At 47.6% G+C, this 24,609-nt stretch overlaps 1 protein-coding gene across 1 annotated transcript; it reads left to right on the top strand.

Moving 5' to 3' along the window:
• The first annotated feature begins 18,734 nt into the window (after positions 1 to 18,734).
• LOC115643638 (olfactory receptor 52R1-like) lies at positions 18,735 to 19,682 on the top strand. The gene has a single exon (XM_030547637.1). The coding sequence runs from the start codon at positions 18,735 to 18,737 to the stop codon at positions 19,680 to 19,682; it is 948 nt and encodes a 315-aa protein (XP_030403497.1).
• Positions 19,683 to 24,609: the final 4,927 nt, after the last annotated feature.

Here is a 24,609-nt window from a genome sequence, read left to right as displayed (position 1 = left end):
TGGTCTCTCTGTATTAAGATGATACAATACAGGGTCAATTGCTTAAAAGAATATTGAATAAACAGCCTTATTCAAAAAGAATACAAATCAAAGCACTCCAGCACTTATATTCATGCAAATACCAAGAAAAGAAACCATATAACTTACTATCTGATCTCTTTGTCCTTACACTTAGAAAAAAAGATTAGAAACAGAACTACTTCTCCAAAGCTCAGAGAAAGCAGGCAGCCAGAAAACAAAGACCTCAGACACACATTCCTCCACCCAAAGTTGAAAAAATCCGGTTTCCTGATTGGTCCTCTGTTCAGGTGCTTTAGGTGAAAGAGACATTAACCCTTAGCTATCTGTTTATGACACGCCCCCCAAATTGCAGACAGTGGGGAAGCTCACTGGCGGCGATTTCCTTCTAGAACTTGAAAATAAACAGATTAATACAACACATGCACCTTTACATATACTACTAAGTATATAACTAACAGACTTTTACATTATAGAACACTTTTTAACTACTGGATTCTGGGAAACTCTCACGGGAGAGTGCATCAGCAACTTTGTTAGAAGCTCCTGTGATGTGTTGAATTTCAAAATCAAAATCTTGGAGAGCTAAACTCCAACGAAGAAGTTTCTTGTTGTTCCCCTTGGCAGTATGAAGCTACTTTAGTGCAGCATGGTCAGTTTGTAGTTTGAACCGCCGTCCCCAAACATATGGGCGTAGCTTTTCCAGGGCATACACAATGCCATAGCATTCTTTTTCACTGACTGACCAGTGACTTTCCCTCTCAGACAGTTTCTTGCTGAGAAACACGACAGGATGGAAGTTGTGATCTGTTGCTTCCTGCATGAGCACTGCTCCTATACCACGCTCAGATGCATCTGTGGTTACTAGGAATGGCTTGACAAAGTCCGGGGCCCTGAGCACAGGGTCAGACATGAGCATCGCCTTAAGCTGGGTAAAGGCCTTTTGACACTCATGAGTCCACTTAACGGCATTTGGCTGGGTCTTTTTGGTCAGGTCGGTCAATGGGGCAGCGATTTGGCTGTAGTGTGGTACAAATCGCCTGTAGTATCCGGCCAAGCCTAAGAAGGATGGACCTGTTTTTTGACCTTGGGACAGGCCACTTTTGGATAGCATCCAACCTTGGCCTGTAGGGGGTTTATGGTTCCTCGACCCACCTGGTGCCCCAGGTAAGTCACTCTGTTTTGGCCTATTTGACACTTTTTGGCCTTAACAGTTAGTCCGGCCTGCCTGATGCGCTCAAAGCCTTTTCCAGGTGAGTAGGTGTTCGGGCCAGGAGTCTGAAAAAAATGGCCACATCATCGAGGTAGGCAACTGCAAATTCTCCCAGTCCAGCTAGTAGACCATCTACCAGCTCTGGAAGGTGGCGGGTGCATTTCGGAAGGCCGAAAGGAAGGACATTGAATTCATACACCCCCGCATGGGTGACGAATGCTGACCTCTCCTTGGAAGGTTCATCTAGCGGTACTTGCCAGTACCCCTTGGTTAAGTCTATTGTAGAGATGAACTGGGCATGTTCCCAACTTCTCCAATAGCTCATCGGTGCGTGGCATTGGATAGTTGTCCGGACGAGTTACCGCCATTTAGCTTATGGTAGTCCACGCAAAAGCATATTTCCCCATCTGGTTGGGTACCAGAAACACTGGAGATGCCCATGCACTGGTAGATGAGCGATTATACCCATCTGTAGCATGTTCTAGATCTCCCGTTCTATAGCAGTTTGGGCATGAGGAGACACCCGGTAGGGTGGGGTTCTGATTGGGTGAGCATTACCTGTATCAATGGAGTGGTATGCCCGTTTAGTCCATCCTGGGGTGGCTGAGAACAATGGGCGAAGCTAGTGCCACAGCTCCTTGATTTGTTGCCGCTGCAGACGTTCCAGGGGGTTGAGAGGTTCACCTCTTCCACTCCACCATCTTTTTTTCCCGTCGTAGTAGACACTGTCAGGCACTCCGCCTCATCTTCCTGGACTGTAAACTGACAAACCTATAAATCTCTGGAATAGAAAGGCTTGAGAGAATTAACATGGTACACTTTAGGCTTTAGTGAGGAATTGGGAAATTGCTACGAGGTAGTTTACAGCTCCCAGGCGGCTCTTGGACCGTGAATGGCCCTTCCCATGATGCTTCCATCTTATGGACCTGTTGCTCCTTCAAGACCATAACCTGGTCTCCTACCTGAAGGAACGTTCTCTGGCATGTCTGTCATACCAGGCCTTTTGCTCTTCTTGAGCATCCTTTAGGTTCTCTCTAGCAAGGGCTAAAGAGGTCGGAGGGTGCTTTGTAGGTTGCTTACAAAGTCCAGAATGTTAGTTCCTGGAGAAGGTGTAAACCCCTCCCATTGCTGCTTCACCACTGTAATGGCCCGTTAACCTCGTGACCATACACAAGTTCAAATGGTGAAAACCCTAAACTGGGATGTGGTACAGCCCTGTAGGCAAACAGCAACTGCTGCAACACTAGGTCCCAATTATTGGAGAATTCTTTGATGAATTTTCGTATCATGGCCCCCAAAGTTCCATTGAACCTTTCCACCAGGCCATTGGTTTGATGGTGGTACGGGGTGGCAACCAAGTGATTCACCCCATGAGTTTCCCACAGTTTTTCCATGGTCCCTGCCAGGAAATTAGACCCTGAATCTGTAAGGATGTCAGAGGGCCAACCTACCCTGGCAAAAGATGTCTGTTAGGGCCAGGCACACAGTGTTAGCCCTCGTGTTGCCTAGAGCTACTGCTTCTGGCCATCGGGTAGCAAAGTCCACTAAAGTCAGTACGTACTGCTTTCCTCTGGGCGTCTTTTTTGGGAAAGGGCCCAGAATATCCACAGCTACTCGCTGAAATGGGACCCTCAATTATGGGGAGTGGCTGGAGAGGGGCCTTGACCTGGTCTTGAGGCTTACCCACTCTTTGGCATACCTCACAAGACCGGACATACTTGGCAACATCCTTGCCCATCCCCTCCCAGTGGAAGGACTTCCCCAACCGGTCCTTGTTCTGTTCACCCCAGCATGGCCACTGGGATGATCATGGGCTAAGCTTAAGAGCTTCCCCCGGTACTTAGTTGGAACCACCAACTGTTTTTGCGGCTGCCATTCTTCCCGGTGTCCACCAGAAAGAATTTCCTTGTATAAAAGTCCTTGGTCTATAACAAACCGGGATCGATTAGAAGAGCTGAGAGGCGGTGGGGTGCTCCGTGCCGCCGCCCAAGCTTTCTGAAGGCTGTCATCTGCTTCCTGCTCAGCCTGGAACTGTTCCCTTGAGGCTGGGGTCACCAGTTCTTCCTCAGACTGTGGACTTGGGCTTGGTCCTTCTGGAAGCGATGTAGGTGATGGGGTTGTTTCCGTTGCTGGTGAACCGCTCTCCGCTGGCGCACCTGAGGGTATTTCAGGCTCTGGCTGAGCCTTTTGGGTATGGCTGTCTGTTGCTTCTGCCAGTTCTGGCTCGCTGGCACCCTCTGGCGTTGAGTTTGAAGATGTGGTTGCACTTGCTGGTGCTGGTTGCTGTTCCAGTTCCGGGCCTGGGACTGGAGGTGCTGTGGCTGTTTCAGTGGTAGGCATGGAATCCGGGTCTACTACCTCTGTCTGAGTCTGTGGTAACACAGACGGGGCCTCTGTGGACGGCTCAGGAACAGGAATGGGTCTGGAAGCTTGCCTGGTTTGGCTACGGGTAACCATTCCCACCCTCTTGGCCCGCCTCACCTGGTTGGCCAAGTCTTCCCCCAGTAGCATGGGGATAGGATAATTGTCATAGACTGCAAAAGTCCACATTCCTGACCAGCCTTTGTACTGGACAGGCAGTTGAGCTGTAGGCAAGTCTACAGCTTGTGACATGAAGGGGTAAATTGTAACTTTGGCCTTTGGGTTGATGAATTTGGGGTCTACGAAGGATTGGTGGATAGCTGACACTTGTGCCCCCGTGTCTCTCCACGCCGTAACCTTCTTTCCGCCCACTCTCAAATTTTCCCTTCGCTCCAAGGGTATTTGAGAGGCATCCGGGCCTGGGGATCTTTGGTGTGATGGTGGTGTAATGAATTGCACTCGCATGGTGTTCTTTGGACAGTTGGCCTTGATATGTCCCAGTTCATTACACTTAAAGCATCTTCCATCTGATGGGTCACTGGGCCGAGGTGAGTTACTGGAGACTGGTGAGGTGGAAGGGTAGGGTGTCTGTGGCTTTACTTGGGTGGTATGTGGGGTCTTTGGCTGTCCTCGGTTGTAGGGTTTATGGTCTGTGTGCCCCCTGGGGTAATCGTTCCCCTTGACAGTAGCTTTCTTGCTTTCTGCCAGTTCCATCCATTTGGCTCCAATCTCCCCCGCCTCAGCGATATCTTTGGGTTTTCCATCTTGTATGTACCGTGTGATGTCTTCAGGAACACCATCCAAGAACTGCTCCATTTGTATGAGGAGGTTCAGTTCTTCCAAGGTTTGAATGTTGTTTCCTGTTATCCAGGCCTCATAGTTTTTTGCAATGTAGTATGCGTGTTTGGGAAATGACACCTCTGGTTTCCACTTTTGGGTTCTGAAGCGCCGACGGGCATGATCTGGGGTTATCCCCATCCTGTATCTGGCCTTGGTTTGAAAAAGTTTATAGTCATTCATTTGCTGCTTAGGCATTTCAGCTGCCACCTCTGCTAAAGGTCCACTGAGTTGTGGCCTTAATTCTACCATGTACTGGTCTTCGGGGATGCTGTACCCAAGACAGGCTCTTTCAAAATTTTCGAAGAAGGCCTCGGTGTCATCACCTGCCTTGTAGGTGGGAAATTTCCTGTGCTGTGGAGCAATAATTGGCGCTGGGTTGTTAGGGTTGGCTGGCACATGTAGCCCAGCTTTTGCCAACTCCAGTTCATGTTTTCTCTGTTTTTCCCTCTCTTCATACTCTTTTTGTTGTTTTTCCATTTCTTTTTGTTGTTTTTCCATTTCTTTTTGGTGTTTTTCCATGTCTCGGCGGTGGGCCAACTCTTCTTCTGCTTGTTTCCTTCGGTAGGCCACCTCTTCTTCTTCTAGTTTTCTTTTGTGTGCTGCCTCTTGGGCTGCCTGTTCTCTTTGGAAGGCTGCCAGTTTGATGCTTTCTTCCTTTTCTTTCAGCTCCAATTGTCGCCTGTGTTCAGCTTCTCTGAAATGGTCTTCGGCCTCAATTTTTGCCTTGGTAGACATGGTTCCTGTTTTCTTGTGTTGGGGTGCCCTCCGGTGTTTATCTTCTGAACTGCAGGCTCTGTTGCCTCCTGGAGTCTGCCTAGCAACAGTGCTTTTTTCCTTTTCTCTCTCTAGCGTAAACTAGAAAAAACAGTTTATTTGCATTTATATAGTACTGGTATGACTCTCAATGGGAGTGCTATTGTGTGACAAAAGACTCGTGATAGCCCTTAACGACTTCTTGCTTAACATGCAAGCCACAAACTGCCAGAGAGAGCAGAAAAAAAATTCTCTCTGGTTCCCTTTTAAAACCAACTGTTTCTCTCTGTGCTAAAAAGCCCTTAGCAGAGAAAAGAAAAATATAATATTCCTACTGGCTTCTGGATTTGTCTATCTCCCAGCCGCTGCTACACCATATCATAACCTTAGTCCCAGATTTGGACCTTAGCGTCCAAAATATGGGGGTTAGCATGAAAACCTCCAAGCTTAGTCACCAGCTTGGACCTGGTACCTGCTGCCACCACCCAAAAAATTAGAGTGTTTTGGGGCACTCTGGTCCCACTGAAAAACCTTCCCTGGGGACCCCAAGACCCAAATCCCTTGAGTCTCACAACAAAGGGAAATAATCCTTTTTCCCTCCCCCCCACTCCAGGTGCTCCTGGAGAGATACACAGACACAAGCTCTGTGAATCCAAACAGAGTGACTCCCCCTCTCTGTTCCCAGTCCTGGAACAAAAAGTACTTTCCTCTTCACCCAGAGGGAATGCAAAATCAGGCTAGCCACTTCAACACACACCGATCTCCCCTGATTTCTTCCTCCCACCAATTCCCTGGTGAGTTCAGACTCAATTTCCCTGAAGTAAAGAAAAACTCCAACAGGTCTTAAAAGAAAGCTTTATATAAAAAAGAGAGAAAAAATACAAATGGTCTCTCTGTATTAAGATGATACAATACAGGGTCAATTGCTTAAAAGAATATTGAATAAACAGCCTTATTCAAAAAGAATACAAATCAAAGCACTCCAGCACTTATATTCATGCAAATACCAAAGAAAAGAAACCATATAACTTACTATCTGATCTCTTTGTCCTTACACTTAGAAACAAAAGATTAGAAAACAGAACTACTTCTCCAAAGCTCAGAGAAAGCAGGCAGCCAGAAAACAAAGACCTCAGACACACAATTCCCTCCACCCAAAGTTGAAAAAATCCGGTTTCCTGATTGGTCCTCTGGTCAGGTGCTTTAGGTGAAAGAGACATTAACCCTTAGCTATCTGTTTATGACAGCATCCACAAGAGAAAGTATGTTTAAACCCCTCGGAGACTCCTCCATTTTGTCTTCAGTTAGCTCCAGAAATAGCCTCTCCACCCCTAGAAAATACCTGAAAGAAATTAGAAAAAAAGACAGTAACCATGGGGCTTTGAGTGACTGCTGGACCCAGACTAGAAGGAGGCTAGTCTGTAAAAGAAACTTACTGGAACATCTCTGAGGAGGATGTTTTATCTGTATTCAGTTATCTTACTCTATTAGGGATAGACTTGCATGTTTTATTTTAGTTTGCTTGGTAATTCACTTTGTTCTGTCTGTTACTACTTGGAATCACTTAAATCCTACTTTCTATATTTATTAAAATCACTTTTTACCTATTAATAAACTCAGAGTATGTATGGGGAGGAGGGGTGCATATCGCTCTATCAGTGTTATAGAGGATGAACAATTTTTTAGTTTACCCCGTGTAAGCTTTATACAGGGTAAAACAGATTTATTTGGGGTTTGGACTCCACTGGGAATTGGGCATCTGCGTGTCAGAGACAGGAACACTTCGTAAGCTGTTTTCAGTTAAGTCTGCAGTTTGTGGGACATGGTTCAGACATAGGTCTGTGTTTGTAGCCGGCAAGCATGTCTGGCACAACCAGGCAGGGTTCTGGAGCAGTAGCATAGCTAGTGGGGTGCAGCACATTTTCCCAAAAGCGACGCCTTAGTTAGGGGTTACCACGGTGCCAGTGGTCGAGGTCCACACTCTGCTCTGAAGCTTGGCGTGCAGGGTCGGCAGAGAGAGGGCAGTGGCAACAGCAAAGGTTACTGGGCATGCTCAGTTCGGGTGAGCTTGCTCAGAACCCCCAAAGTAGGGAATTGGGATCAGGAACTGTTTGTGTCGTTACACCGGCACTGGGTTCCTGCAGGCAAGGGGGAGGGCGGCGTGGCCAGAGGAGCCATGGGGGACTGGCTTGGCGTGGCCAGAGAAGCGAGGGGGGACGCAGCATGGCGACCTGCAGCACGGCCGGAGGAGCCATGGGGGGGGTGGCATGGTCAGAGGAACCATGGGGGACCAGCTCGGCGTGGCCGGAGGAGTCAGGGGGGGTACAGCATGGCAGCCCACAGTGTGGCGGGAGGAGCCATGGGGGGGCGGCATGGTCAGAGGAGTCATGGGGGGACGGCGCAGCCGGAGGAGTGAGTGGGGGTACAGCATGGCAGCCCATAGCATGGCCGTAGGAGCCATGGGGGGGCGGCATGATCAGAGGAGCCATGGAGGGACAGTGCAGCTGGAGGAGTGAGGGGGGTACAGCATGGCAGCCCACAGCGTGGCCGGAGGAGTCATGGTGGGGTGGCAAGGCTAGAGGAGCCATGGGGGGATGGCATGGTCGGAGGACTCATGGGGGGACGGCGCAGCTGGAGGAGTGAGAGGGGGCACAGCATGGCAGCCCGCAGCACGGCCAGAGGAGCCATGGGGGGGCGGCATGGTCAGAGGCTCATGGGGGGACGGCGCTGCCGCAGGAGTGAGGGGAGGCACTGCATGGCAGCGCACAGTGCAGCTGGAGGAGCCATGGGGGGTGGCAAGGCTGGAGAAGCCATGGGAAGGCGGCACAGCCGGAGAAGCCAGCCAAGCAGGGGGCGCGGAGGAGCGGAGGAAGAGCCAAGGTGGGGCGCCTTTTTGATGTTTGCTCCCCCTGCTCTTAGAACCTGGCTACGCCACTATTCTGGAGTCCCGAGCTGGCAGGGAAGGCAGGGGCAGAATTAGTCTTGGCAAATCAGTTGGCAGGTCCCAAGGGGGTTTCTGTGATCCAATCCGTCACACCTTCCAACCCTAATATTCTATGATTCTATGATTCTGTATGAGTCAGCGATGTGCCCTTGTTGCCAAGAAGGCTAACGACACATTGGGCTGCGCTAGTAAGAGCACTGCCAGAAGATCAAGGGAAGCCTTTATTCTATAATGAGATAACAGGCTCTGTGGATATGGGGAAATCGATGGATGTGATTTATCTTGACTTTGGTAATTAATCCAACCCACACACTGAAGAAGGTAATTGTGGATCTTACTTTATCAAATATTTCAGTAATGGAATCCCACTGTGGAAAGGTTATTCAATCATAGTATAGGGCTTGAGGAATTGGATAAATGTTCATGATATTCCCAGACCCCATATGGATCGAAAGGAAAGGGATATTTTAGGAACAGATGGTTTTGGGGTAGGAGTTCTTTATATATAAATAAGGAAGTGGCTGAAAATAAAATGAAAGCTATGGGTCAACACCTAAAGGATTTAGCAGTGCTCCTGAAGGTATCCTTAGATCAGCTAATTTCCATACAGAATGGGGTGGCACAGGTTCTAGGGAAATGGGAACAACCCTAAGAGAAGGATCACCTCCACCTCTTGCAGGCTGTTGGTGTCCTACAGAGCAATGTTCTCTTGTCCCTGGCTTGCATGCAAATGCAGATGTGGATTATTGATATGATTCTGGATGGCATGAGACTGTCAGTTCCAGTTCAAACAGTGCTCCAAGGGATGGCTCTTGTTCAAATGGCTAACTTAAGAGTGCTGCCAGAGAAGCAACAAGAAGTCTTTTTTTTCTAAAGATGAGGGGACCAATTTCAATGAATGGCTCTAAGGTGTCCATGACAGGCCAAAACAGCCGGCAAAGTTGCTCTCACTAGAACTAAAGTTGCAGCCCAAAGTAGGAAAACGAAAAGTCCAGTGGTGCTCTCATCAAACCTGGTAACCATGTACCTATTTCACAACCATAGATGCCAGAGACATAATAAAAAAAACAGGACAAGTGTGAGTCAAATCCTCGCACTGTGGTCACCCAAAACAATCCTAAACTGCTGGTTTACACTATCCCTACTGGACCTGGGAGAGTTGTACATAGGGACCAGTTAAATATTGGACTATTAGTCTGATCAGGGCTAATAGAAGGGATAGAGCAGCGTGTCCCAAGGAAACAAACCAATGGGGCTAACCCAAACCCTGTTGAAAATTGGGCAAGAAACCATCAGTTTTAAGAAGGTCCCAGAGAACTACCAGGGGTATACTGCCTGGTAAACTTAGAGATGATTATGTTATTTGTTCTAAGTGGTGTTGTAATGAATACTGTGATATATAGTAGAAAGAAGTGGACATGGGTTGTTAAATGTTCAATTATTGATTGTTAATGGCTTTTTTATATAACGTGATGCCGGTTAATCTTGTTAACATGGGACCTAGATGTGCTGGTTGTAATATAATGGCTGTGGCAGAATATTAGCAAGGGAGAATGTCAGGGGACTGTTGGCCCTTCACTAAAACTTCTTGAGGATTTTTGATTGGCCCTTTCTCAGTACCTAAATGAATGGTCGATGGGAAACCAGGTCCCTGAGAGTGACAGGCCCCAGGGGCAATGGGGAGAGGCCAGCGCTCCCAGTCAGCCTGACTGACAGCACAGGAAGGCCAAGGGGGAGATCAGGGTGGTCCCATCCTCCGTGTGAGCTGGGGATGCCAGGGCCAGAGCGGGGCCATGCTAAGGAGAGCTGGGGAACCGCCATGCCAGGCAGAGCTGGCACGGTCACAGAAGCATCCCAGGAGCAGGCCCATGCTGGGAGCAGCCACAGCAGCCAGAGAAACAGTCGAGAGATCCAGGAGCGGTGCTAGGGTTTTTGGCACCCTAGGCGGGGGTCCTTCCGCGGCTCCCGGTCTTAGGGGCACTTTGGCAGAGGATCCCAGAGTGAGTGAAGAACCCACCGCAGAATTACTGCCGAAGCCCCGGAGCATGGAAGGACCCCCTGCCGCCGAATTGCCATCGAGGGTGGCAAAATGCCCCCCCCAAATCCTAGCGCCCTAGGCGACCACCTAAGATGTCTAAATGGAAGCACCAACCCTGCAGAGATCTGAGTTGGAAGCAGAGGTGTGGGCGCCCTAACCAGAGGGGCCAGAGAAGCACCCCAGGGAGCTGGAGGTAGAGTATCAGCACTGCTGGGGCTGGAGCATTGTGGAGTCAGGTGTGGAGAGCAGCTGGGGAGAATGAAGGGGGACCCTGGGCAGAGGGTCAAATGTAGGGAGGCCAGACTTGGAGGGGGAATCATTAACCCACCAGGGGTGGGAGGGAGATGATGCTGGGAAGAAGGGTCCTTGCACGCAGAGCCTGAGGGCATGTGGCCACCACCAGAACAAATGTCCAACTTGCGGTATCCCTGCAGCACAGCCAGGGACTGGGCAGAAGGCCGCAGAGGTGTGAGGGACAGACTGTGCATTGCCCTGACATTCCAGAGACAGCTGTCTGTGGTGGCACTGTGCCCACAGAGCGGGGGTGACGTGTTTTCCTCTAACCTTTCCCATTTTTTTCTTATTTTTTAAATTGGTTGCTGTTTAATAACTTGTATTTGCTTGAACTATATGCTGTGATGGAAGAGAGCACCCTGAACTGGGGACACCCTAGCCCCTGTCCTAAGTGACTATAACAAGATTGTAGGTCAAGCCCTCTGCCTCCCAGGAGAGTGGACAGGGAGCCCTCGAGGTCAGGCAGGAGTGAGATAAAGGGTAAGCAAGAAGGATCGAGTCCTCATATGCTTTCATTAGTGAATTCTGCCAGGTTTGTGAATAAGCCTGGAAGGGTCCCGACAAGAGCGGGACTGTTCCCCCACTCACATCTTCAGGAATTCTTGAAAGGACTCTCCTTACTTTTCTCTTCTAAAGTGAAACTTTTCCCCTTGGAATGTTTTGCTCTGCTGCGCTACACAAGGCTCTTCACCTTTCTGCAAAAGGGTAATAACCGGCTCTGTCTGCCTGCCTGAGGCTCTGTCTACACTACACACCTTACAGTGGGACAGCTGTACCGTTGCACCTGCGCTGCTCTCAGGTGTAGCCACTCTATGCCCATGGGACCGAGCTCTCCTGCCAGCAGAATTAAACTACTCCCAGCTTGTGGCTCCTGCTGACATAGCGCTCTCCAGACCAGCCCTTTTCTTGGGCAGGGCGTGTTTTTTCATACCCCAACAGACAAAAGTTTTACCAAGAAAAGTGCTAGTGTAGACAAAGCCTGAGTTGCATGACAGTAAGATGTCCACAAGCCCTGCAATGTTTAAGAAGAATGAAAATTTCTGCTGGTCTCCTTTCTCACCAAACCCAGCTGCTTGCATAGATTTATCTCAAAACTGCCTGAATGTCTTCCCGGAGTCTGCTGCATTACCCGAGAATTTCAACGCCTTTTGGGCTTTCAGTTGTTCCATATGCAGGATAGCTCCTTCCTTCCTTCACCAAAGCCCTGTTATCTCTGGCCTCTAGTAACCCCTGGTACTAGAGGGAGATCTTGGGAATTCATAAGAAGGAAAAACAGTCTAGTCTCTAACGAGGGAGGCTTGATTAGAAGTAAATCAGAGTTACAAAAGCTAATGGAGAGCCCTGCGCTCCCAGCTGTGTGTTCAGTGGCAGCCGCCATTCAATGGCCCATTCTTGCTAGCCCCAATCTAGTTGCCCCAAACAGGTGCTCTGCTCTTGAAGGCCCAGGACATTCTCCTGAGTTTGCCAAGGACCCAGCAACAGGCGCACTGAACTATATAGGGGCCTCAGGAGGCTTCCCCAGTACAAGCAATAAACATAAATAATAAACACAATAATCCAGCCAAATCAAGGCCTGCCCCCATCCCTTTGCCTTGAGCTACAGACAAATGTCATACTGTCTGGGAAAGTCTGATTCAGCCTGAAACATTAGATTTCAATTCCACCTTGGAGACACTGGGAGGAAACAAACAGAGATGAAGAGAAGAAATCCAATGCAAACACAAATCCGGTCTCCATCCTGCCTACAGGGCTCCCCTTATTCCACAGCATCTTTAGGGTAAGGGAGACAGGCACCTGGCTGCCCTCTATCCCTCAGTCTACACAGAAAAGGTCAGCTCCCAGACTGCTGGACTGGCAGCATAGTATGGGGAGGAGGTGAGCAGCCCTCAGTGGTGAAAGAAAAGATGAAGGGCTGTTTAGAAAAGCTGGACATGCACAAGTCCATGGGGCCGGATACAGTGCATCTGAGGGTACTGAGGGAGTTGGCTGATGTCACTGCAGAGCCATTGGCTATTATTGTTCAAAACTTGTGGTGATTGGGGGAGGTCTTGGACAACTGGAAAAAGGCAAATATAGTGCCCATCTTTAAAAAAGAAAAGAAGGAGAATCCAGGGAACTACAGACTAGTCAGTCTCACCTCTGTCCCCAGAAAAAATCATGTCTGACCAACCCGATTGCCTTCTATGTCTAGTTGGCAGCCACCATTCAGCACTGGTGAGGCCACATCTGGGATATTGCGTCTAGTTTTGTTCCCCCCACTACAGAAGGGAGATGCACAAATTGGAGAGAGTCCAGCAGAGGGCAACATACATGATTAGGGGGCTGGGGCATATGACTTATGAGACGAGGCTGAGGGAGTTGGGCTTATTTAGTCTGCAAAAGAGAAGAGTGAGAGGGGCAGGGGGATTTGATAGCAGCCTTCAACTACCTGAAGGGGGGATCCGTGGTAGCAGATGACAGAACAAGGAGCAATGGTCTCAAGTTGCAGTGGGGGAGGTCTAGACTGGATATTAGGAAACACTATTTCACTAGGAGGGTGGTGAAGCACTGGAATGGGTTACCTAGGAAGGTGGTGGAATCTCCATCCTTAGAAGTTTTTAAGGCTCAGCTTGACAAAGCCCTGGCTGGGATGATTTAGTTGTGCTTGGTCCTGCTTTGAGCAGGAAATTGGTCTAGATACCTCTTGAGTTCTCTTCCAGCCCTAATCTTCCATGATTTTATCCACAGGAACATTCTGCTGGTGTTACTTTTAATAAGTCTGTTCCCCCAAAGTGACCCCAGTGACTGTGATGTGATGCCAGGTTTCTGAGTGGGAGTGAAAGTGAAGTCCTGGAGTTCACACTTCCCAGGAGTGGGGAGCTGACAAACTCTGGCTATTCCTGCAAAGCTCAGATTCCCCTTGAGAGGATGGTGAAGGCTCAGGCTCCCTCTGCAAGTCTGCTACAGTGTGAGTCCATTTCGCTCTTGGTGTGACAGAGAGGCCATGGTTGTGGCAGGGAAGTCAGGTCTCCTGGGTTCTGTCTGTCATCTTGCCACTCATTCTCTCTGTGACCTTCACCAAGTTACATCTCCCTGTGCCTCAGATTCATTACCTGTACAATGGGGATATGTTGGTAGTGACTTTCCTTTGCTAGTTGTTTTCAGGATCCTTCAATGAAAGATGCTGCACAGTATGATGATAGTTACTGATGAGAATTACTGATCTGTGATCCCTTAGCAACAGCCCCATTGGTTTGCAGAAAGTGTTCCTGTCTCCCTTCAGACATCTGTCTCCAGAGCTGTCTATCTATTATCTACTCAGCCATTCTGGACATATACAGTGTATCTAACCTATGGAGACATAGGCATTATCCTTCGTTTTCTTAGTAATCAACCATGATTTTAAATATACACAAATACACAGAGCAGCCAATTCCTCTCTGACTCAGCACAGAGCCCATGAGTTCTCATCTCCCTTTGGGAAGGTCCCTTAATTACTGTTTATTCCTAAAGCTGGACAAAAAACACAGAAGCACAGGCAAGCTTGTATTCAGCCTGTTTACATTCAGATGCCACATCTCTGCTAGAGGCTGAGCTAACCCCTCTGGGATTGCACAGAGCTGTATTATAAACGATGCACACACCTGTGTTGCTCTCGGCCTCAGATATTGATGCAGATGCTGCGGTGAGAGAGGTGTGGGACACGGCTACCTGAAGGGGGTTCCCAGGGAAGACACTTCCATCTCACAATTCACAGATACCCATCTCCTGCTGAGGAGCTCACCTGGTCAACAAACCCAGTGCAACGTGGGACTGATTTGATAGAGAGTAAGTCTGCAGAACTTTCCACTCTCCGCAGCTTTAAATATCCCAGGGCTCTTGCCACAGGTGACAAGTTGGCTCCAGAATCATTGGTCAAAATGTCTCTCTTGTCTGGGTCCCCGTGGCTGATGGCCTCCAGCCCCAATGTGCTGCATTTCAGTGGCACAGGGGATCCTTCATGATGAAAGATGTCAGTAGATACACAATACAAAATCAAATTCTGAGGTCCTGGCTCGTACGTTACTCAGGCCCCATTAGGCAAAATTCCCCTTGGAGCCAGCTGTGAGTTAATGCACAGACTCTCACCTCCTCCTCTTCCATCATAGGGCTCTTACTGTTAATTGGGGGGGGCTGTTCCCTGAATTGTATCTGCTGTAAGGCATGTAGGTACTATTCCTCACTGCCAAGACCTCTTCTTCCCTAGCTTCATTAGAGAAATTTCAGTCCAAATGGTTAAAGTTTGGCACACTGAAAATGAGGTCTTATAATTGAAGGTGTCAGACGACCTTAATTAAGATGGATGCCACCAGCACAACTTACAATGGCCAATCCATTTGTAAATCCCATTCAGCTAAGCTCGTTGCTCCAATAATGCCTGTGGCAAGGAGTTCCACAGGCCAAATATATATTATGGAAAAAAATATTTTGTCAATATTATATGTGCAGACTTTCAATGTAACTGAACGTTCCCTTGCTCATGTGTTATGAGACAGAGTAAATATAAATGTTTGATCTACTTTTTTATTGATAGAGTCATAGAGTTTAAGGCCAGAAGGGACATTTAGATCATCCAGTCTAACCTCTTGTATAACACAGACCATTAAATTTCACCGTTACCCCTGTATAAGCCCAGATTTATGTTTGACTAAGAACTGGTCTACATGAGGATGTTAAATCACAGAACCATAAAAGCACAGCGTAATCTAACCTAGTCCCCTGCTGAGATGCAGGATTTGTCGTTTGTAAGCCATCCAACACAGCTGGTTATCCAGCCTCCTTTGGACACCTTGCAGTGAAGGTGCTTCCACAACCTCCCTAGTTATGTGTTCCATATTCCTCCTGTTCTTACAGTTAGGAAGTTTTTCCTGAGATTTTTTCTAAATCTGCTCTGCTGTAGTTTCAAGCTATTGCCTGTTGTCCTGCCCTCTGTGACCAAAGAGAGCATTTTCTCTTCATCTTTTTTATGGCAGCCTCTCAAGTATCTGAAGACCACTGTCATGTCCCCATAAGACTCCTCTTTTCCATGCTAAGCATACCCAGTTCCTTCAGTGTTTGCCCTTATGGCTGGCATTCCATCCCCTTGATCAACCTTGTCACTCACCTCTGGATCCTTTCCAGTTTCTCTACAAGCTTCCTATATGGCGGTGAATAGAACTGAACATCGTACTGCAGCTCAGGCCTAACCAACACCGAGTAGAGCAGTACTATCACCTCCTGTGACTTGCAAGCTCTGCCTCTGCTAGTGCAAAAGAAAATTGCATTACCTTTTTGTGCAACAGAAAAAAATCCGTCAGAGATGTATCTGTATCAACCTAACCCTGCGTTAGCATGAGGTCAACGGAGGAATACTTCCATCGACCTAGCTACCACCCCTCAAGAGGTGGATGAACTAGGCTGATGGGAAATCCCTGGCCGTCACTACGAGTACTTTTTTCAGAGTAGCAGCCATGTTAGTCTGCATCCGCAGGAAGAACAGGAGTACTTGTGGCACCTTAGAGACGAACACATTTATTTGAGCATAAGCTTTCGTGAGCTAAAACCAATTTCATCGTATGCATGTAGTGGAAAATACAGAAGGATGATATATATATATATATACACAGGGAACATGAACCAATGGGTGTTACCATACACACTATAAGGAGAGTGATCAGTTAAGGTGAGCTATTATCAGCAGGAGAGAAAAAGAACTGTTTGTAGTGGTAATGAAAATGGCCCATTTCCAGCAATTGACAAGGAGATGTGAGGAACCGTAGGGGGTTCTGTTTACACAGAAGTGCTATGGCAGTGTATCATAAACCTAGTCCCAGATTTGGACCTTAGCATCCAAAATATGGGGGTTAGCATGAAAACCTCCAAGCTTAGTTACCAGCTTGGACCTGGTAAAGCTGCCACCACCCAAAAAATTAGAGTGTTTTGGGGCACTCTGGTCCCCCCAAAAATCTTCCCTGGGGACCCCAAGACCCAAATCCCTTGAGTCTCACAACAAAGGGAAATAAACCTTTTCCCTTCCCCCCTCCAGGTGTTCCTGGAGAGACACACAGAAGCAAGCTCCGTGAATCTAAACAGAGGGATTCCACCCTCCCCGTTCCCAGCCTTGGAAAACAGAAGTACCGAGAGCTAATCTCTCTCTCCCACCTCACCCAGAGGGAATGCAAAGTCAGGCTAGTAAATCTAACACACACAGATTTCCCCCTGACTTCTTCCTCCCACCAATTCCCTGGTGAGCACAGACTCAATTCCCTGGAGTTCCCCACTAAAGAAAAACTCCAACAGGTCTTAAAAAGAAAGCTTTATGTAAAAAGAAAGAAAAATACATAAAAATGGTCTCTCTGTATCAAGGTGACAAATACAGGGTCAATGGCTTAAAAGAAATATGAATAAACAGCCTTATTCAAAAAGAATACAATTCAAAACACTCCAGCAACTATACCCAGGTAAATACAAAAGAAAACAATAGAAACCTTACTGCCTTACTATATTTGTACTTACAACTTGGAAACAGAAGATTAGAAAGCAGGAAACAGAAATCCTCTCATAGCCGAGAGAGAGACAGACAGAAGACCCAAAAACAAAGGACTCAAACACAACCTTCCCTCCACCCAGACCTGAAAAAGTCTGGTTTCCTGATTGGTCCTCTGGTCAGTTGTTTCAGATTACTTCTTTCCAGGTGAAAGAGACGTTAACTCTTAGCTATCTGTTTATGACACAGTGCCACTGTAGCGTTTTAAGTGTAGATGAGCCCTCAAGCAGATCTTCCAGGAAAGCATCCACTCTGGGTCTGCAGACATGGGGAACTGTAGAATCCACCACTTCCTATCGCAGTTTGTTCCAAAGGTTAATCACCATCAGTGCTAAACATTTGGCCTTTTTTTCCAGCTGGAATTTGTCTGGTTTCAGCTTCCAGCCATTGGACCTTGCTCTGCCTTTCTTCTCTAGATTACAAAGCCAATTAGTCCCTATGAAAGTCTCCGTTTGATCATATTTTTCATAAGTGGATGAAGCTCTTTAAATAACTCCCACTCTGTGAGACATTTTCTCCAGTCTCCAATCATTTCTGTGGCTCTTTTCTCAATCCTCTCCAAGTTTTCAACCTTCTTTTTGAAATGTGGACCCCAGAATTGGATGCAGTCATTTTAACCAACGCCACATGCAGAGGTAAAGTCCTTCCCCTGCTTTCCAACTCACCCCACCCTCTGCATGCATCCAAGGATCGCATCAGCCCTTTTGGCCATAGCATCGCGATGGGAGCTCACGATGAGCTGGGTGTCCACAACGATTCCTGAATCCTTTTCAGGGTCCCTGTACTCCATAATACAGTGCCCTAGTCTGTTGATCAGGCCTGCATTCTCTGTTCCAAGAGGATAACTTTGCATTTGAGTATTAAAACATTTTTTTCCTCATGGGCCCAGCCGACCAAACACTCCACATCAATCAGTATGCTGCCCTGGCCTTCTCATTGTAAACACTCTGTCAGTCTTTGGATCATCTGCAGATTTTATCTGCAGTGATTTTCCATTTCCTTCCATGTCATTTATGAAAACTTTGAATAGCATTAGGCCTAGAATTTATCTCTGCAGAACCCCACTAAAAACGACCCTATTCACTGACAATAGCCTATTGACAACTGCTTTCTGAGATCTCTCAATTAGCCAGTTTTTAGTTCCTTTTACATGTGCACTGCTGATATTGAATAGTGTTCATATTTTAATCTGAATAGTTTCCCCTACTAAATCAAATGTCTCAGAGAAATCAAATGTTATTGCATCTGTGCTGTTCCCTTGATCAGCCAAACATGAAATCTCATAAAAGGATGAAATCAGCTGTATTTGACAAGACCTGTTTCCATAAACCATGTTTCTGACTTGAATGAATTATATTCCTAGACTATTTTTTTAACTACTCCAATACCAGCTTTTCCATTACTTCCTTACCTTCTCAAATATTTTTTTAAATGTTCCTTTCATATTTTAATTATTTACATTTAATACAGAAGTGTCCTGTATTTCCTTTTTTCTTGTTTTTGTTTTGGCTCTGCTGCTCTTTGATTGCATAATGGCTTCAATGAGATTTGTGAATGATGGGTCAGTTTGTAACGCTAAGGTTCTACTGTAGATGTGGTGCATGTAGTGTATCATATTAACATTATGTATCCATCCAGGCATTTGTCCTGCGACCATCATCCCAGACCCTGGGCACATAAAGAAAGTCAGGAGGACATACAGTACATGCAGGAATTTCTCCCCTGCTACATGTCAGATTCCAACACAACCAACTTCACCAACCCCTCCACCTTCATCCTGCTGGGCATTCCTGACCTGCAGATGGCCCAAGTCTGGATCTCCATACCCTTCTGCACCATGTATGCCATAGCCATCTTGGGGAACTTCATCATCCTGTTCATTGTGAAGAGGGAGACGAGCCTCCATGAGCCCATGTACTATTTCCTCTGCATGCTGGCCATCACCGACCTGGTCCTGTCCACTTCCACTCTACCCAAAATGCTGAGCATCTTCTGGTTCAATTCTAGGGAGATCAATTTCAGTGCCTGCCTCACCCAGATGTACTTCATTCACTGCTTCTCAGTGATGGAGTCTGGGATTTTCGTGGCCATGGCTTGGGATCGCTACGTGGCCATCTGTGATCCCCTGAGACATTCCATTATCCTGACAAACCCCATGGTGGCCAAGATCATCCTGGCTGTGGTGTTGCGCGGTAGCATGCTCGTACTGCCCTATCCCTTCCTGGTTAGGCAGTGGCCATATTGCAGAACCAACATCATCCCCCACACCTACTGTGAGCACATAGCCGTGGTGAAGCTGGCCTGCACAAACATCCGCATTAGTAGTTACTACGGCCTCTTTGTGGCATTTTTGGTGACCGGTCTGGATGTATTTTTTATCGCTGTGTCCTATATCCAGATCCTCAGGGCCATCTTCAGCCTCCCCACAAAGGATGCCCGGCTGAAGACTTTTGGGACCTGCAGCTCCCACCTCTGTGTCATCTTAATCTTTTATATTCCATCTCTCTTCTCCTTCCTCATGCACCGGTTTGGGCACAATTTGGCCCTGCATTTCCACATTCTCATTGCCAATGTGTACCTCCTGGTGCCCCCCATGCTAAATCCCATCATCTATGGGATGAGGACCAAACAGATCTGGAACAGGCTGCTCCAACTCTTTACTCATACAGGGACCTAAAGATTTTTCTCCTTGTGCTTTGACTCTCAGACTGAGGTCCACTGGCTGGTGACATGGTGCCAGACCCTCTTTCTGAATCAGTTACTGGACAGTCAAAGAGACATTAAATCCTTTCCTGACCGTACTGTGCTTTGTCAGCATGATAAACTGGGGAATTTGTCTTGTACAGCTCATATGGTTTCCACTTTACAAGTGCTAGTAAATGAAATATTGAGACTTTGCTTCCTACCCTGTTTCTTCCACCAAGGCTTCCCCTCTGCCCCATCTCCTTCCCCAATTCCCCTCCATCTGAGTAGCCTACTCCATCAAGGCCGAGGGACTCACCTCGTCGTTTTCTCCTCTCTTCCCCTCCCTCATAACTCTCTAGATTGTCTCCACCTCCCTCCCTGCCCAGACTGTGCTCCCTCAGCTCTGGGTCTGAGACATGCACTTCTGCAGCTCAGGATGATCAGGGGTGACATGAATTAATAACCCAAAGCCTCCCCCACACTGCAGCAACTGGACACCATCAGATCCCCTTTTTGACCATACTTTCTGGTTCAAAACTGGGTAGCTGACAACCCTAAGTGGCACCCAGAAGCAGAAGCCAAAACCCTGACTGTCTGGGTAAAACCCAGATGGGTGGAAACTATGTTAGCTCATGTCTGATTGAGTTAACCCTCTGTATCCTTATGTCTTTGGGCTTTTCCTGTGCTCTTCACTCACGTAGCTTATGCAAAGGGGCAGGATGCTGAGATGGAGGCATCTGTCTATAAATCGGTTGGTCATCAAAGACTATCAGCACTTAATGAGATATCGCCCAGACAGAAGAAAGAAGTAACTGTATTCTAGATAAAAGCCAGTTTTCTCCAATGTCTCTGTAGAGGGGTGGACGTGGAAGGAATGGCACCTCCTCTGAAGAGTGAACAGAGAGGGGAGGGTTTGGTCCAGCCCTTTATAAACAGAGAGATTGGATGAGCCAGAAGAAGCTGGGGTAGGAGAGAAGGACAAGGGCAGAGGAGGGGACTCTGGTTGCAGGGCTCTGGCTGCAGCACAGAGACAGACTCCAGCTGGAGGAGGAGCCAGGAGTTCCAGGAGGTGACCCCTGGGAACCCCAGAATGGGTCTGACTAAATCTCAAAGAATGCTCCAGGGTGGTGAAGAGACAGAGGCAGGGAATGGCATGTAGGTGTTGTATTCTGTTTAACTGGATCGGGGTATCCCTCGTGGAATTGTTTTAGCAGCCCTCTTTGGAAGGCCTGGGTCTGTTTGCTTTAACGATCCTGTGCCCTGAAACAGAGAAACTGGAAAGAGAGTGCGCCCAAGGGGGAGCTTTGGGCAGGGGGTGCTGAAGCAATTGGAGAGTCTGGGGAAGCAGCCTAGTCTCAGGGCCTTGGTGTGCAGATCTCAGTTCCCAGAGAGAGGCACTAGAATGGAAGCTGCATCCCAAAGGTGGGCCTAGAAGCCCAGAGCCAGAGGCAAGGCCTGGACTGTGCTTGGACTCCAAATCACATGGAGCCATTGTGGGGGCCCAAACACTGCCATTGGGCGGGTGTCAAGCTGTGGGAGCTTGTGCAGGGCTGTGACAGAAAACCTGGAGCTGCTGCTCGGATGCTAGGGGACTATGCATGGAAGTGGAGAAGGCCTAGGCGATCCCAAACCTCAGGGGAGGTGTCCACAAGATGTTCTCTTCACCCAAATGTGGCCCATTTTCCTCTGCCCTCGGTGCTCTGATTCCTGGACTGATCCAGCCAGGTTGTCCTGTAGGAAATGTTCCCTGAACCAGGCAGTGACAGTTTGGGTTCAGGGAGGTGGTTTGTCTCTCCCTTGGAAACTCTCTCTCTTCCCACGCATTTTGGTCCATCTCTCACTTTCCTTTGTAACTCACCCCCACCACCACAAACACAGACACCTCCTTCTCTCTGACACTTCGAATGTGCCTCCTGTGACACGCTACACCTCGGGGATTCCCCTTGTAAGCCCCATATTTTTCATTTACATTCAATTGTGATATTGCATATAAAGCATGCCATGTAAGGTATCAGGTGAAAGGTTGTGACCTAGTAAAAGTCACTGTTCTATCTAGACATCTATATCATTAGTGCATATGAAATTATACGATTGTGATGTATGGTTGTCAGTAAAACATGCTGTAAATTGGGGAATTGGCCAGATATTAGCTCCCCAGAGGCAACAGCAAGGAAAATAATGAATGCTATAAAACAGAACACAATGGCCACATTCTTGGCCTTTCTCCTTCTCCCACCTACGCTGCAAGCAACAATGACACTCTGAAGACTGAAGACTCCAACAGAGGAAACTGGCCCAGGTTTCAAGGGAGAAACCTGTGTATATCCAGTGGGGTGAGAAAAACTGGTTAATCTAGATGTTGCCCAGTATAATAGGGTTGAGAGTTTAGACTGCTTGCCTATATTTTCTTTTCTCTCAATAATCACTTTTGTCATAAATAAACTTGTTTTCTGTTTATCTTTGCCAGTGAGTTTGTCTGAAGTGTTTGGTAAATCTGCTCAGGTTTATAGAGGCTGGTGTATTATCACTTTCTATTCATGAACCAGCTCATATATACACCTTAGACATTAGGTATATTCTTAAGGTACCAGGCTTCTTGTTTGGTACTTGTAGCATGTCCAGGCCTGGATGTTTTTGGAGGTGAGCTGTAACCACAATAGGTCCCAGGTGGTCCAGTCCGGGGGCAAGCCAAATGTCTGGTTTCTTTGCCCATTCACTGCTGCCTTCTGAAGGGAGTTGCACATACTGGCCAGATTTGAAACAGCTATCTTGTGTAACATGTACCAAGGGCAGATCCCAGGAAGCTCCATCAGGTATGTTTGACAGGAGGATTAATGTTGGGAGTCACATTTCATAGAATCATAGATTATTAGGGTTGGCAAGGAAAGATTATTAGGTTTGCCTCAGGAGATCATCTAGTCCACCCCCTTGCTCAAAGCAGGACCAATCACCAAATGGCCCCCTCAAGGACTTAACTCACAACCCTGGGTTTAGCAGGCCAATGCTCAAACCACTGAGCTATCCCTCCCCTCAATTTTTATTATTATTATTATTATTTTATTTGTTACATACAATGATACAATATAAACAAAATGAATTAATTTATGCATTTTAATTCTGGTTTTATGAACCCATGTTGGAATTTCTTGCACTTTCACAGAGGTATTTGTATGGGCAATACCATGACCTAATTTTTCTCCTGTACGTCCGCCCAAGAGGGGGTCTCTGGAGGGTCCAGGACTTAAGAGGTGCACTTCTACGAGGAACCAATATGCTTTGCTGAAGTAAAGAGTGAATAATGTCACCTACCGCATCCAAGGCCTCAGATTTGAGGGAGATTGCTTGGTAAGTGGAGGAAATTGACTGGTAACCTGGATGGGTGGGCAAAAATGAGCAGGCATCAAACTGAAAGACAGCTTATTTTCTGCCCAAACAGAGGGGAACTTGGAACATAATTCTTGAAAAGAGTTAGACGTATCCCAAGTAAGAGCCACAGATTTGGCAGTTGCAACAGAAGAGAGGGATGTATCATTGCGGAGGGGGTTGGTATGAGCACACATAAGTTTATGAGTAACTGGACTCTGAGCGAGGTTAAGAATTGCTGCAAGGTCGCAGAGGACGTCCATGCCTAGAATAATCCCCTCTGCATTTGGAGCTACATAGAAAAAGACTGAGTCCAGAAGAATAGATTTGATTTTACAAGAACAGGGGAGCTTTTATAAGCTGTGAGCTGTGCGCCTCCTACCCTTGAAATAGTAATATACTGTTTAGTAGTGGGGAGGGGGAGGTCAGTAATGGAAACAGACGCTTACCAGTCCAGGAGAATTGTGCATGGCTGGCCCCTTATCCATGCCTGTAAGTGTGGCCTCAAGGGATTTATATCTGCATCAGCAGCACTGACAGGCAAGGGGGAGCAGTGGGTCCTAGCGGGTCATGCGATTTAAAATCTTGGCCATTTCCGCTTTACTCAGGTGTGAGGAACGATTGTCAGTCAGTTGAGACACTGATTGGGGCTGTTGTTGGTTACCCAGGGTTATTTGGCTTGGACACTCGGCTGCCCAGCATCTGGCCTTTCCTCACACAAAACACTGGGAGATGACGGGGGGCAGTGGGGACAGGACCAGGACCAGGTTGAAAAGTCAGTGAAGTATTGCAGGGATTCAACTGGTCATGATTCTGTCCTGACCTGGCTTTAGGGTTTTGCGCCTGCAGTTTTTTGAGTATGTTGCCAGATGCTACCGGTGTGGTGCTCTGCTCTATTCAACGTTGAGATCAGTCAGCTGCATGCGTGTGCTCCCTCTGTGTGCTGTCTCAGCTCTGCGCAGAGAACTGACCCAACAGACCCTGAGAGAACCCCCAATGACCACAGACTCTTGTAAGGTATGAAGGCACCCAGCCAGATTTATTTTTGAAGAGAAACACAGTCTCCAGCTCCCCGAATCAGAGATTCAAGGTACTGCTAAGGTGCTGCTAGCTAGTACATCTGTGCTCCCTTTCTGTGCCTCCTCTTCCTTGGAGAAGCCTGCCACACACAGAGAAAGCAGCAGGGTTAGAAGAGAACTCCTCAATTAAACTGGGAGAACAATGAGCCAGAGGTAACTGCCATGTGGGGCCAGAGGGAAGTTTTTCCTTGTGGGAGAGTATTGCACTATAAGGCATCATGGGTAGGCATTGTGCTTTCCTATGATGCAGACAATATAGTGCACACATCACAACCCATAACAGAGGTCACTGGAACAATCCAGGGGTTGGAGAAACAGGGATTGCTGGTACCAGGAGCCTGCAGAGTTTATAAGCATTGAAGGAGAGAGCCTGCAAAGTTCTCTCTCCTGCAGAGATGATAAAACTCTGCCGGTTTTAGGATTGCAGGCTATGCAACTAAGCCCAGATACCATGCACAGAATTCAGAGCTTGGGGGA

This window comes from Gopherus evgoodei, unplaced genomic scaffold (genome assembly GCF_007399415.2).
Source record: "Gopherus evgoodei ecotype Sinaloan lineage unplaced genomic scaffold, rGopEvg1_v1.p scaffold_65_arrow_ctg1, whole genome shotgun sequence".
NCBI lineage: Eukaryota > Metazoa > Chordata > Testudines > Testudinidae > Gopherus > Gopherus evgoodei.
The sequence above is the reverse complement of the archived record's forward strand: the minus strand, read 5'-3'. Positions and strand labels throughout refer to the sequence as shown.

Bases quoted from the DNA above. Each gene is read 5' to 3' on its own strand.
- LOC115643638 (XM_030547637.1), top strand. From the start codon at position 18,735: ATGTCAGATTCCAACACAACCAACTTCACCAACCCCTCCACCTTCATC.